General features: G+C 38.9%; 2 protein-coding genes across 2 annotated transcripts; one reads left to right on the forward strand and one right to left on the reverse strand.

Annotated features, from left to right (window-relative positions):
* The first annotated feature begins 1,595 nt into the window (after nt 1-1,595).
* On the forward strand, nt 1,596-7,767 carry LOC110115346 (cytosolic Fe-S cluster assembly factor NBP35). Its single transcript, XM_028694859.1, has 3 exons — nt 1,596-1,753; nt 1,859-1,960; nt 6,591-7,767. Exons 1-3 carry the CDS (start codon nt 1,711-1,713, stop codon nt 7,499-7,501), a joined length of 1,056 nt encoding a protein of 351 aa, XP_028550692.1. The 5' UTR covers nt 1,596-1,710; the 3' UTR covers nt 7,502-7,767.
* A 3,635-nt stretch (nt 7,768-11,402) lies between these two features.
* LOC110115305 lies at nt 11,403-12,267 on the reverse strand. Its single transcript, XM_020848497.2, has one exon. It carries the CDS (start codon nt 11,979-11,981, stop codon nt 11,451-11,453), a length of 531 nt encoding a protein of 176 aa, XP_020704156.1. The 5' UTR covers nt 11,982-12,267; the 3' UTR covers nt 11,403-11,450.
* Between the last annotated feature and the right edge of the window lie 1,338 nt (nt 12,268-13,605).

A 13,605-nucleotide genomic window follows, 5' to 3' on the forward strand; every position in this document is an offset into this window, starting at 1 on the left:
TGTTTTGATTTAGGCACAAGAGCAATAGCAATTGCTTTCACCCCACTAGGCATATAACCAGTAGAAAAGAATCCCCTAACAGCCTTGCAAACTAACGACCCAAGAATGTGCCAGCCAGATTTATAAAAGAAGAAGTTGTAACCATCAGGTCCATGAGCAGAGGAAGAGGCTCCCGAGAATACAGCTGCCTTAATTTCATCCGTGGTAACAGACAGAGAAATATTTTGAGACATAAAAGTAGTGATATAATTTCCCATAGGAAAATTATTAACGTCACATGCAGCAAGAGAAGGGGGGTTGAACAAAGTTTTGAAGTGGTCAATAATAGAGTTGATAGTATCTTGCCTAGAAGAGGAGCTAATGGTAAAAGCCAAATTGAGGACAGCTTTGTTAGAGCTTTGCCGAGCGCGAATTTTTGCATAAAGGAAATTCAAGTCATCTTCCCCTTGAGTTAACCACTTTGCTTTAGCACGCTGTATAATCCAGGAGGCCAACATATGAGAAAAGTCAACTATTTTCTGGTTAATAGCCTTAAGGTTGGCATTAAGTGTAGAATCAAGAGGATCCAAATTGAGTCTGTTAAGACAATCAGATTGCAGAAGGTTGAGCTCATCCATATTCTTTTGAATAGAAGTAGAATTGAACCAATCTTTACTTTTAATATTGCCTTTGAGGAGTTTTAGTTTGCTGCAGAAGTCCAAAGTGGGGTTTCCAGAAGTGGGGGATGAAAAGATATGTAAAACCAAGTCCCAGTATCTGTCCAATTTAGACCAAAAATTTTTGAACAAAAATCTGTGCTTAGATGAGGTAGCAGTACCTGAATGCAGAATGATAGGGCAGTGATCCGAACCGGTAGGATTTTGGAAGGAGCAAAAGGAGTAAGGAAAAGAAGATTTCCATTCCTCATTAACAATAGCTCTATCCAATTTGATGTGTATTGGATTGTCAAGATGTAGATTGAACCAGGTATATCTACTACCAACAGAGTTGAGGTCATTCAGTTTGAGATCAAAAAACAGATGGTTGAGCTCCCAAAGATTATTTTTAGTCAATTTTGAGATCAATTACTTAATTTAATTCTTAAATAATTACTGACGATTTGCTCCGTTCTTCTGTTCTGCGTTCTTCGTTGCTGTTAGACTGCGAGCTTCGCGTGAGGTAGGGTTTTGAACGAGTCGCTAAAACGTTCTTCGCCTCCTTCGACGACGTCGAATCGGAAGTCGCGAAAGTTCTCCGTTCTCCCTGTTGGATCGAACGTAGCGACGGGAGCTCGCTCGCTGTGAAGGTAACTATCGTTCTCCCTTTCGCGCGCTTCAGCCAAATCCCGTAAATCCGCCGAACTCCAGGTTTTAGTAAATCTGGGATTTACGGAAAAGGAGGGAAACGGAGGATTTATTCCTCCGTGAGATCTACCGACTGCTTAAATCCTGTTTGGCAGGATTTAGCATAAAACTTGCTCAAATCCTGCATAAATCCTGTTGCCAAACAGCCCCCTAGTAAATCTCGGATTTACTTCTTAAATCCGTGAATCTGGGATTTACAATCGATTCGGATTCACTGCTCTCTCAAACCGTTTGGCAGGATTTACGATAAATTCGGCTTAAATCCCCACCAAACAGCCCCTTAATTTGCCGTTTGCAGTTATTCCGTACAAAAGAAGCTTGGAAACTTGCAAGAGAGAAGAAAAATAAAAAAAACAGAGAGTTTAAGATGGAGAATGGAAACCAAGAAATCCCAGAGAATGCCAATGAGCGTATGCTCCTCCTCCTTGATTATGTTTTATATTTTCTTATTTGTTTTAAGGATTTGTAAAGTCCGATTTTGTTTTAATGTTTTGGATTTTATTCTGGCCTATTAGATTGCCCAGGACCTCAGTCCGAGTCCGCTGGGAAGTCTGATGCTTGTGAAGGTTGCCCTAATCAGCAAATATGTGCCACTGCTCCAAAAGGCCCAGATCCTGGTATTTCATCATTCTTCATCCCTGTACTTTGTAAATTCGGAAATGTTTTTGTTATTACTTTAGGTTTGAGCTATTTTAATTAGGTTTTGTTAATATGATACTATGTTTTTCTATCAAACCTTCTTAGTTGTTTTACATGGTTTCTTTTATCTTTTTTTTTTTAAGTCAGCTAATACCTTTTTAAGAAATTAGACCTTTACCGGGCAAGATATTGTATCTTTCTGCTGGTTTCTACTGAACTTGCATATATTGTAATTAGGTTTTGTTAATATGATCCTATGTTTTTCTATCAAACGTTCTCAGTTTTTGTACATTGTTTCTTTTATCTTTTTTAGTTCACTTGTACCCTTTTAAGAAATTCAAACTTAACTGGACAAGATATTGAATCTTCCTGCTGGTTTCTACTGAAACTTGCAGCTGTGTGATTTTTATCTTCTATTTTTATGTATTTCATTCTTTTGAAGAGTTCAGTTAATAGAGAAGCTTCATTCAATGTCGATCTAGGATACCAAAAGTTACAATGGAGCTTATGCCTTTAAACTTGAAAATTTTGCAGAGGCTTCTTTTACATTATGCTAGAAATGTTTGTATTACTATTTTGCTTTGAGTGTTTGTTTCGCTTTATGGAAATTCACTTTTTCTATTAGCTTTTGTGGCTTGATAAAACTTTGTTCTTTTAAGTTTCTGCCAACCCTCATAATTTTACTTGCTAATTGCATTTCCAAATATGTTTGGATACATGTTTTGAAGGATATTAGTGATAAACTCTTAACTTGTTAGGATGGAAATAACATAGCGTTTCTGCCAACTCAATCTTACATGTTTTTATTTTTATTTTCATACATCATAGTTCATCCTGGTAATTCTTTTCTAGGGAACTTTACAATTAGGCAAAGCCACAAAGACATGAGTTCTATAAGGAGATGGAATTAATTGTGGCTAGCATTCCATCGTAATTATTTTTTCTGCCAGAGGCTAGATTAAAAGCTCCATGATTTCATTATGATTTATGCATATGATGGATACGAGATATCTGCAGGTGTCTTTTGGTGGCAGTATTTCAAAGAGTGGCTTTATCAAGCTGCCTTTAGTTGGCTATATCGCAAGGTTAGCAATACTTCAGAAGGTTGGTCAATACCATGGCTGACCACTTCCTTGGGTGTTCCTTAAATCAAGTGACACTAGTTATTCGTTGGATTCAAGTGGTGTTAGAATTTCTTGATCTTTATTAACTGATATAATATATTTAGAAATATATGGTATCTCTCATGATAATGCATTTTTAGTGACATAAGAGAATGAATATACCACAAGCTTATGCATCTCATAAGCAGTTTTCCTATCCCCTTATTCTCATTCTTTCATCTTTCAATCTAGTACCACTAAGGTACCCTTCCTTCAATTTAGCTCTAATCTCTAACTGAAATTTGCCTAAAATCTCTTTTGTTAGATCCGGAATCACCGGAAGGCTTGACCTAGATTTTGCTATCAAATCTTTCTGGAGAACTAAGTGATAGATGTTGACTTAAAGAGGTCACAAGTTTAGGGAGATTCTATTCATCATCTATGCAAAATGATTTGTGAGATGAAATTGGATTAATCAAGCCAGTAAATTTGATAGTGTAGAATGAGGAATTCCTTTGGAGAATAGAAGAGAAAAAGATTTTATTGATTGGAAGGAAGAGAATTACAGAACAAATTAGACGATTGTCAAGCAGTGAGATATATCCTTCTCTCTCACATAGAATACTTAGGTGGACAGTGAAATATAATCCAATTCATAAAATTTTTTGGTTGGATATTTTTAAATTACATTCATTTAAAAATGTCGATGGGGGATTTGATTTGGTTAGATGTTTTTTTATGCGTTTTGAAATATGATGGGTGTCAGCAGCCTGCAGTGGCCAAGGGTGGTGGGAGTGGTGTGGGAGACAGAAATTATGAGCCCTGGATTTGAATGGTTTTTAAATGCAAGGAAAATAGGGCTTTGATATATTTCAAATTCCTCAAAATTTTACTTAGCATTTCTTTTTCTTCAATTCAAACATCAAAAAGATAAATTTATGCAGAGAAAAGTAATGCAGTACACTCCTAATGCATCCAAACAAATGACCCTTTGTGTGATCCTTATGCCCTATGGCCCTGTTTTTAGGTCTCCATGATTCTTTGTTGACTGATCTAGCATAGTTGATGTTAAACGTAATGCATGGAAACAAGAACTGCTTGGGTATTCTTAATATAAGATTATTAAAACTTTGCTAGTTATAGAATTAATGCTTACCCAAGTTAGGTTTTCAAAATTCTCAAGTTGAAATTATGTAAGGCATGCGGTTACAACTAGATTAACGGGACAATATCAAATTGACAACATATAAATAGAGAGTAATGTTATGGTGAGAAACAATAATCCACGGTTAACAAATAGAACTCTTCACCTTGGGTCCCTCACTCACGCTCCTGACGGTGGAGCTTTAACGGAGGAAGATTGAGAGCAAACCGAGCGATGCCACTAGGAGACAAATGGCGCCCAAAGTGTAGTCCATTGAAGAAGTAGCCGGAGGCGGGTAATCCACGGGTTGATTAGTGAGCATGATACTTCTGGACAGTGACTGGGGATATTCTGGGCAGCAATGGACCAATTCCGAATGGACAGGACAGCAGTTTTCCTGGTTCAAAAGTTCGGGACAGCCACTAGAATCTTTCCAGAATTCTGGAATTAGTTCAGGACAGCAGCTGAATTTTTTTTCTGGACAGCAATGGAGTTGTCTAGGATTTCTGGACAGCATGCATGTTCTGTCCAGGGATTTGGACAGCCCGTAGCAACTTTAGGAATGGGGAAAAATCCATGAAGACGGGGCTTGGAGAAGGCAGTTACGGCTGCGGGAGATTAGGTGTTTGATTGGAGAATTAATTTAGGGACAATTAATGGGGTGGGGCTACGGGGAGATTTAAATTCAGCTCCAAGTGGTGTTGGAGGGAGATTAATTTGAAATTTCAAATTAATTCATTAATGACTAGGAGCATTAATTGAGGAGGTAATTGGGGCTGATTTGGTGGAGCTTTTAATTTAATTTGGGAGAGAGAAAAATCAATTAAAGGGGGCCGGCCACATGGAGAGAGGGACGAGCACAATTGTCATAAGTAGAGTGGGGACCACAACTTTAATCAAAGATTTAATTGAAATCTGAATTGATTCTCACATTTTTTTTTAAATAGGAAAGTTTTCAAATAGATGAGTAATCAATTGGGGAAGATTTGAATTTCAAATTTGTGTAACTCCTCTTAATTAATTTCCCAAATTAATATGGCTTAATTAGGAAAGTCATTAAGAGAGAGGAATTCAAAATTCAAAGGGGAGAGCTAGAGGGGGCTGGCGGCAAGGGGGTCCAATGGGTGGCCGGCGGGTGGTGCTTGGGAATGGGGAGTTCGAATGGACTTAGAGGTGGTATTTCGGAGGTGGGGTGGTGGTGGAGATGTGGAAGAACGCCGGAAGTGGAAGATGGAGGAATGAAGAAACAAATACGATAAAAGTAAAAATAACAAACTCACAAAGAGATCGTAAGAACCGCGAATCTTGGACTCTTCCAAAGATTGATGGGTATTGCAAACCACCCTTCTCGGGCTTCCCTCATGAACTCACTAAGAGATCAAACAAGCACAACCTTTTTTTCATTCAATAATTCATTCCCTCATACAATGCATGAGGCCTCCTATAAATAGGCCAAAATGAAACAAAAACTAAAAGACATAAATACCCTCGAGGCTACAATATCAAATGACCACCCATAAGGGTAAAACAGTAAAACTGAAAAATAAAATAAACTACTACATAAAATGACTCAAAATAGAACTCCTGATCGTGGCCGTCGATCTCCGGCGTCTCCGATGTTACACGTGTCAAAATTGCTAACGATGTACTCATCAATAGTTATGCAAGGTTCTGCTTCTGTCCACTGCTAGAACTTATTTAGGCCTTCGCAAACTCAACCCAGTTTGTGTACCACGTTATATGGGCCTTGAATCTTATTTAGACTGATAACAGCCAATGTGGATTTGTGATGTATATACAGCTTGGAGTTCTCTTAAGAAATGTGAAAATCTTTCCTTGGAAGTCATCAAAACTATTCTCACCCTGTACAGAAATACGTTTGTTTTGCTGATGATGATATTTTATCAAAGTTATCAAAAGCCTTCTTGGTTAACTTGTACGGACTTCTAAAGCTGAGCTAGACTTCAATAGCGAACCTCGTGGCTTGATAAAGTGGTTCTTCTTTAGTCATATCTTAGTATCACTTGTTAGCCATTATTGAATTATTTATAACTATATATATTTTTTGGTCTTCTTCTGTCCTGATGCAGTTTACTACGTATGGCTTTTCTCACTCTACCACCGGGTGTAATTTTTTTTCTTCAGTGGGTCATTTTGTCAACAATTATGCTTTTTTTCATCTTCAGTCTTTTTTACTGCTGAAGAGTTTGAAGGAAGGCATCATAATTCAACTTGTATTGCAAAATCTTGCTGTAATTTATGCAGTTGTGCATCTCTGTACTATCATGGACTACTTTTAAAGGTGACATACTAAATTCAACTTATTTGGGTAACATACTAAATTCAACTTGTTTGGATCAGATTTGGTTGCTATAGCTGAAAGAATGGCAACTGTCAAGCACAAAATATTGGTTTTGTCTGGCAAGGGTGGTGTTGGAAAGAGTACAGTCTCAGCTCAACTCTCATTTGCCCTTGCAAGCAAGGACTACCAGGTTGGCCTACTCGACATCGACATATGCGGCCCGAGCATCCCTAAGATGCTCGGCCTGGAGGGACAAGACATCCATCAGAGCAACCTCGGCTGGTCTCCCATATACGTCGATTCCAATCTCGGCGTCATGTCCATAGGCTTCATGCTTCCCCATCCTGATGAGGCGGTCATCTGGCGCGGTCCTCGCAAGAATGGCCTCATCAAACAATTCTTGAAGGATGTGCACTGGGGTGAGATCGACTATCTTGTGGTGGATGCCCCACCTGGGACCTCAGATGAACACATATCAATCGTCCAATTCCTTCAGGCCACCGGTATTGACGGCGCCGTCATAGTCACCACCCCACAGCAGGTTTCTCTAATCGATGTACGCAAGGAGATAAGCTTTTGCAAGAAAGTTGGGATCAAAGTCCTTGGAGTTGTGGAGAACATGAGCAGATTGAAGCAGCCTGTGTTGGATCTCGAGTTCGAAAGAGTAATTATTGAGGGGAAAGAAACTATTGTGGAGGATGTCACTGAGTGGGCTCAGAAGTATATAATAGAGAATGCGCCAGAACTATTGTCACTTTTTGCTTGCAGTAAGGTGTTTGATAGTAGTCGAGGTGGTGCGGCGAAGATGTGCACTGATATGGGAGTCCCCTTCCTTGGCACGGTGCCGATGGATCCGCAGCTTGGCAAGGCAGCGGAGGAAGGGCGATCGTGCTTTGAAGACCAGAAGTGTAGCTCAAGTGCTCCGGCCCTTCTAAGAATTGTTGAACAACTCATTGCTTCTCATGAATAGTTCTCCTTTCTATCTTACGAACTTCTGATTATGGTAGGAGTTCAATTCACACGTGATATGCATTGGGTGATGTGGCACGTCCGAATTGACCTCCGAATGTATTTGAATACCATACATAATTATTTTTAGTTCCAGCGAAGGGCAAGTTTTATTGATGAACTTAGATTTCTATCTACCATGTCAGAGAAAGGAAGTGGGCTTCTCTTCAAGTGTAAGATTTAATTTTATACTTCACATTTTTTTTCTCTAAAAACTTATGATGCTAATGCTGGACAAAAGTTGATCGGATGCTAATTTTAGCTCTTCGAACGGTCACTCCATTGGAGTCCATTAGTTAGAGAGCAAAGCAGATGATTAGGCTTGAAATTGAAAATATTAACAGTAAATAAATGCCCCTCCTGGTTTGTGCAACTAAGGGCATCTCCAACCAAACTCTAAACACTTGAATGGCGTCGCTCGCGAGCTTTAGCCGAACGGTAAAATTTCCTCTATTTGGTTGCGGGCGAACAGACTGTTCATCTCCGTCATTTTTCTATTTCTACCCAACTTGCCGAAGAAACGCGTGGAAGAAGTGAACGACCGTTACCTTCGCAAAAGGGGCAAAATAGAGTTCGATTGGAGATGAATCACGGTATTTTTTACTTTCACGACATTTTTGAGTGAAAAATGATTTTTTTGGTCGGAGATGCCCTAAAACTTCGCAATTGAAAACCTTGAAATAATAAACAACCAAATAACAGGTTTTTTTTTCTTTTGGCAGCTCCTTCTAATTAACAAACACTATTTCACATAACCCAGAACACTATCTACAGATACCTAAGCAAATTAGTTAATATCTTAATCTTTTTTTTAATAATTTTTTAACGTTCAAGTTGGCTGGGAATAGTAATTCTAGAGGCTAGGGGGGGAGAGAGAGTCCAGTTTTTTTTTTTTTTTTGGGACATTTAGGTCATTTAAGGCAAACTCACACACACAAGGCATACACAACTCGAATCCAAGATCTCTTAGTTGGAAGCATAAACTCTCAACCAACAAGTCCAGGTGAGCTGTGTGAGAGAGTCCAGTTTTGATCCTTGAAAACCTTCACATGAAAAGAACCGATCTTGCATTAAAAACAAAAGGATATGGATGGCTGCTTTCCCCAATACTTACATCAAAGGGGAAACTTTGTCTTCTTCACCCAAGCCACGGTCATGGCCTGTTTTGATCCTTTCTCTCTCCTGTGCAGTTTCACCTTCAGCTCTGTACCTTCTCTCTCCTCTCTCTCTCTCTCTCTCTCTCTCTCTCTCTCAAGTACCTGCATCTTGCTACAGAACTGCCACTGAAAAGACTTAAAAAAGATTTATAAAAGATAGAAAGCAACTCAATGAGGAAAGCAAAAAAAGACGAAGAACTGAGATAAAGCAGTTGCAAGCTTTAACCAATTACATTATCCCCTTTTCACAAAGAGATTATTTTGGAACGGATAAGGGGTTCCATTATACCCAAATCTTGTTGTAAAGTCATCTCTAGACTTTGCTCGACGTTCCTTTATCACGGCAAGATCAAGGAGAAAAAGCTTTATCTGATATCCTGGAGTGCTACTGTTTTGCCTACTAGATTGGGGGGATTGGTATACCGTCTATTGATGCCCTTTTTCATGCCAATCACTGTTCTTTTTTATGGAGATTCTTCACAAGGGATAATATGGTTATTGCTTGGTTTAGAAATAAATATATATCTCCTTGGAGACCTCTTACCTCTTCTTCCTCGAAATTCTAGAGAAAGCTTCATGACACTGCTATTTTGATTAAAAGGAAATTTTCTTTTTCTGCTTCCAAAAACTGCAACTTTTCTATGGAATGGGATCATTGGTGCAAAGGAAAAGCTCTTAAAGAAATTATGCCTTATTTTAAATTTGAGAAATGCTTTGTGAACTGCTACACTAACTTCAATGGCTGGATGTTACCACCTTCCACTCCTCACATGCTGTTATCCGAGCTTATGGATTTTAACTTTAGTGAGCAAACGGAGGTTTCCTGGGATGGCTCACTTAATCCTACTTTCTCTACCTTTTACAACAATTATTTTGGATTATTTGAGGAAGTTCTTTGGCACAAATTTATTTGGCATGAGAAAAAGTCTCTCCGATTTTTTTATTATGTTTGGATGGCTATGCTTGGTAAATTAAAAACTGCTGATCATCTTATTATGAGAGGGATTGATGCTTACTCTGTTTGCTCCTTTTGTAGTGATGGTAGTGACTGTCATTCTCATTTATTTTTTACATGTGACTTCTCGTATACTATCATCACCACTCTTTTACCACCTCTGGGGGCCTTTCTTTTAAGGCCAAATATGATGCAGGCCTTTAAGTTTTTTGATGATTCTTTGGATTATTGTATTTGGGAGAAAATTTTTTGCTATTTCACTATTTGCAGCACCATTTACTTCTTATGGCGGGAAAGAAATTCAAGAAGGTTTGAGAATGTTTGGAAAAGTCCATCTAACCTAATCTATACTATCCGTCATACTATTCTTGCTAAGGTTAAATACTGGAAGAGATATGATGATCTTAAAAGTCATTTTGTTATTCTCTTATAAATTCTGGTTGCCGGATTCTGGTTTGGTTGGCTGTACTCTTCCTTCCTTCTTCTGGGTGTTGCTCTGGATGGTGTTTTACTACTAGATTTTAGTGGTTGAGATGATTCATTACAGTGAATGGATGGTTTGGTTAAGTTGTTGCCCGTGGACTGATAATTATGCTGCATCCGTTATTTCTACACTTTTGGGGTGCCTGTATTACTGTTACCTTTACAGGTTGCCTGGTTGTTTTGGTGGATCCCTTCTCTGCGGACCCACTAAGCTGCTGTTGCTGCTGGTTCTCACTTCATGCTTATTGGCGGTGCCTGTATTCTTGTCCCTTTTACAGGTTGCCTGGAAAGATTATTTTGAAAGGACGATGATGAATGCTGATTCTTCAGCTACCCCTTGGACGGTCGTTCTGGAAACCAGGGTTTTTTGTCCTGCCCAGACCCTTCCGAGTTCAGATCAAATACGTTATTGGCAGGACAGCCTGAGTCTTTAATGGCTTCTTAGCCAATTTTGTTTTTTATTACTGTTATGTATTTTTTCTTTATGAACTCCTTAACTTCTTTTTTAGTTAGGGAGTTATAGTTTTGGTTCTCACTTTAGTTGTAACTTTTTTATTAATGAATGGACAAAGCCCCAAATTTTCCCAAAAAAAAAAAACTGTCTATATATTATATACAGCTTTAACTCTTTAACTCTTTTTTTTTAAAGACAGGTGAGGGAATTGGAGCGCCAATGAACAGAGACACAATAACAATATCAAACCTTTGTCCCAACTAAATTAAAAAAGAAAAAAAGAAAAAATTAGTAGTCATTAAAATTATTCTTTTAGCCTAAAAAATGAAACAATTTAATTACTTTTTTTTGTTATTTTATTATTTGCTTAATTATACTTAATAGAAGAAAAATAAATCTATTTCTGTTGTATATAATAAAATATTAAAATTAATCAGAAGATTAAAAATAAACTCAATCAGCAATAAATAGAATATATAAATTTAGGCTTTATTTAGAATAAGTTTTTTAAATATTTTCTACAGTAAATTTTTTAATTATTTTTTTAAATAGCAAAAAAAAATAGTGGTCAAAATCTGTATCATTTATCTTTCTATTCAAATACCACAGAGCCGCACAAAAGTAAAGATTTTGCGCAGTAATCGAATAAAGAGAGCAAAACATCGAAATCTACACTGAAAAATACAAAACGAAATTCAACTACTTATATTCACTCCGATCTTTCCAACCATAAACTACCACCCCCTCCTTCCAGGCAACCCTCCTTCCATCACATCTTTCTTCAACCACTCTCATCGCAACAAAACTTAAAAAAAAAAAAAAAAATCCTTTGAATTTAACCTGCTCCACCCATGAACAGAACTCACCAAGAGGGAGAAGAACAGAGTTTCTCAGGGGAGAACGAAGCAATGTTCGTCTCCGTAGCGCTCACCGACGTCGCCAGCGACGTTCGCGTATCCACCATACACCCCTTCGGCGCCAGCATAGCCTTCAAAGGCAACTTCTTCATCAGCTTCAGCTCTGGCGATCTGTCGCCATACTCCTCCACCACCGCCTTGCTTCTGCCGCTCGCCAAATCAAATACAGGGTTGGATATGCAAACAAAGCTCTCGGCCGCGTCCGCGCTGGGAGACGACGGATGAAGCATGGCATCGAGCTTTGGGGAAGAAAGGAGGAATCTTTTTGGTGCGCGGAGGACTCCATGAGCATAGAAAGGGGAGAGCATGGCGGGCGAAAATTTTGCCGGAGACAGGGAAGGTGTTTCAAGTGGGCATGGTGGGTGAGTGCGGCGGCGAAGGAGAGAGAAGGAGAGGTGGAGGAGGAGGAGGAGGAAGAGGAGGGAGAGGGCGAGTGTGACGGTCAGTACACCGATGGCTATCGTTGGCTTTGCCATTGTTATGCTCTGTCTTCGTTTCTTTTAGTTATTTTAGAAAAAGATAAGGAAGGCAGAGGAGTGGTGAGAGACTGTGTTTGTTTGTATGGCGGGAAAGGGCTTGCCGTTTCGTTTGGGATTCTGGAACGCAGTCAGGCATGCGCGGGAGCCCTTGCTTTCTCGTTCGGGGAGAAAGGATGGGCCCGGCTTACGGGAGCCGGACATGATTTTTATATGATGAAATGTAGAACGTATGATCACATTGATTTGGGAAAAATATGTAGTAAGAGAGAGAGAGAGGGAGAGAGAGAGAGACTAGGGATGTAAGTGAGCCGAGCCCGCTCGTGAGCCGGCTCGAACTCGACTCGTTAACGAGCTCGAGCTCGAGCTCGAATGATTAACGAACTCGAGTTCAAGCTCAGCCTGACTCGACTCGAAAGCTTATCAAGCTACTCGATATAATTATATATATAATAATACCCATCACATGCATTGGTGCTTCTCAAACGAGCTCGAGCTTTTCAAACGAGCTCGAGCTTTTCTAACGAGTTCGAGCTTTCGAGTCGAGCTCGAGCTTGATATTTTCTAAACGAGTCGAGCTCGAGCCCACTAATCGAGCTCGATCTCGATCTCATTAAGAACTAAACGAGTCAGGCTTGATAAGGCAAATACTCGACTCGACTCGACTCGTTTACACCCCTAAGAGAGACTAATGAAACACCTTATAATTGGCTGGCTTTGATTGGTGGGTTGAAAACTGTGGATGGTCTTAGAGAGAGATATATTGATTTCACACCTTTATTCAAGATTTTTACAATGAAGAAATTTTAGTGCCCTTAGATTTTCTATTTTTGACTAGCTATGTTGACTCAGCTTGCTGCTTTTGCAATTCAAATTTAGAAAGTACTTCACACTTTTTTTTTTAGTGTGACTTCTATTTATCTATCATCTCAAATATCATATCTAGATTAAAGGATTTTCTTATGCGATCAAATCTATTTGAAATTATGGAGTTTATTGTTGGGGGAGATAATCACCATTCTTTGAACTTTCTATTCTTATGGTGCTCGGTTTATTATATTTGGAGATAAATGAATGGTAGGAAATTTGCTAATAGTTTTGAGAGCAAAAACACTTCGGCTCTTGATTGTTCCTATTTCTGGTATTGTGATTCGGGACGTTTCTGCTTGGAACTGGCATATTATACTAAGCTTTATCTTCAGATTTTTCTTTTTGGCTGGCGTATTGGATTTAAATGGACTTCGGCTCTTGATTTTTGCTAATGGCTGGAGGTTGGTATTTGGGACAAGGATGATCAATTTGCAACACTCTTCCCCTGGATGGTGACTCTTTGCAACATTATATCCTTTTGATGGCAATTCTCGCAATCGGGGTTATTCCGACTGGTGGGTTGCAAATTTTGCTACTGAGCCTTTTGATTTCTTGGTCTGCCATTTTTTAGAGCTCATAGTGGTTTTAGCCAACTTTTCACATTTTGGCTAATTTTCTTTTTCATCTTCTGTTGAGCTTTTATTATTTTGCTCAACTTCACAGGTTTTCCTTTTATGTTTACTGTTTGTTCTCAATATCTTCTTTACTTGTAACTATTTTATTATAATGGAATGAGCTTTGCCCTTATTCCCCC

Source organism: Dendrobium catenatum, unplaced genomic scaffold (genome assembly GCF_001605985.2).
Source record: "Dendrobium catenatum unplaced genomic scaffold, ASM160598v2 fragScaff_scaffold_586, whole genome shotgun sequence".
In the NCBI taxonomy this organism is placed as follows: Eukaryota; Viridiplantae; Streptophyta; class Magnoliopsida; order Asparagales; family Orchidaceae; genus Dendrobium; species Dendrobium catenatum.

Excerpts from the sequence above, each read along its gene's own strand:
- LOC110115346 (XM_028694859.1), top strand. The coding sequence starts at position 1,711 with ATGGAGAATGGAAACCAAGAAATCCCAGAGAATGCCAATGAGC. Across the intron at positions 1,754-1,858 it reads CCCAGAGAATGCCAATGAGC|ATTGCCCAGGACCTCAGTCC; the intron begins GTATGCTCCTCC and ends CTGGCCTATTAG. Across the intron at positions 1,961-6,590 it reads TCCAAAAGGCCCAGATCCTG|ATTTGGTTGCTATAGCTGAA; the intron begins GTATTTCATCAT and ends TGTTTGGATCAG.
- LOC110115305 (XM_020848497.2), bottom strand. The coding sequence starts at position 11,981 with ATGGCAAAGCCAACGATAGCCATCGGTGTACTGACCGTCACACTCGCC.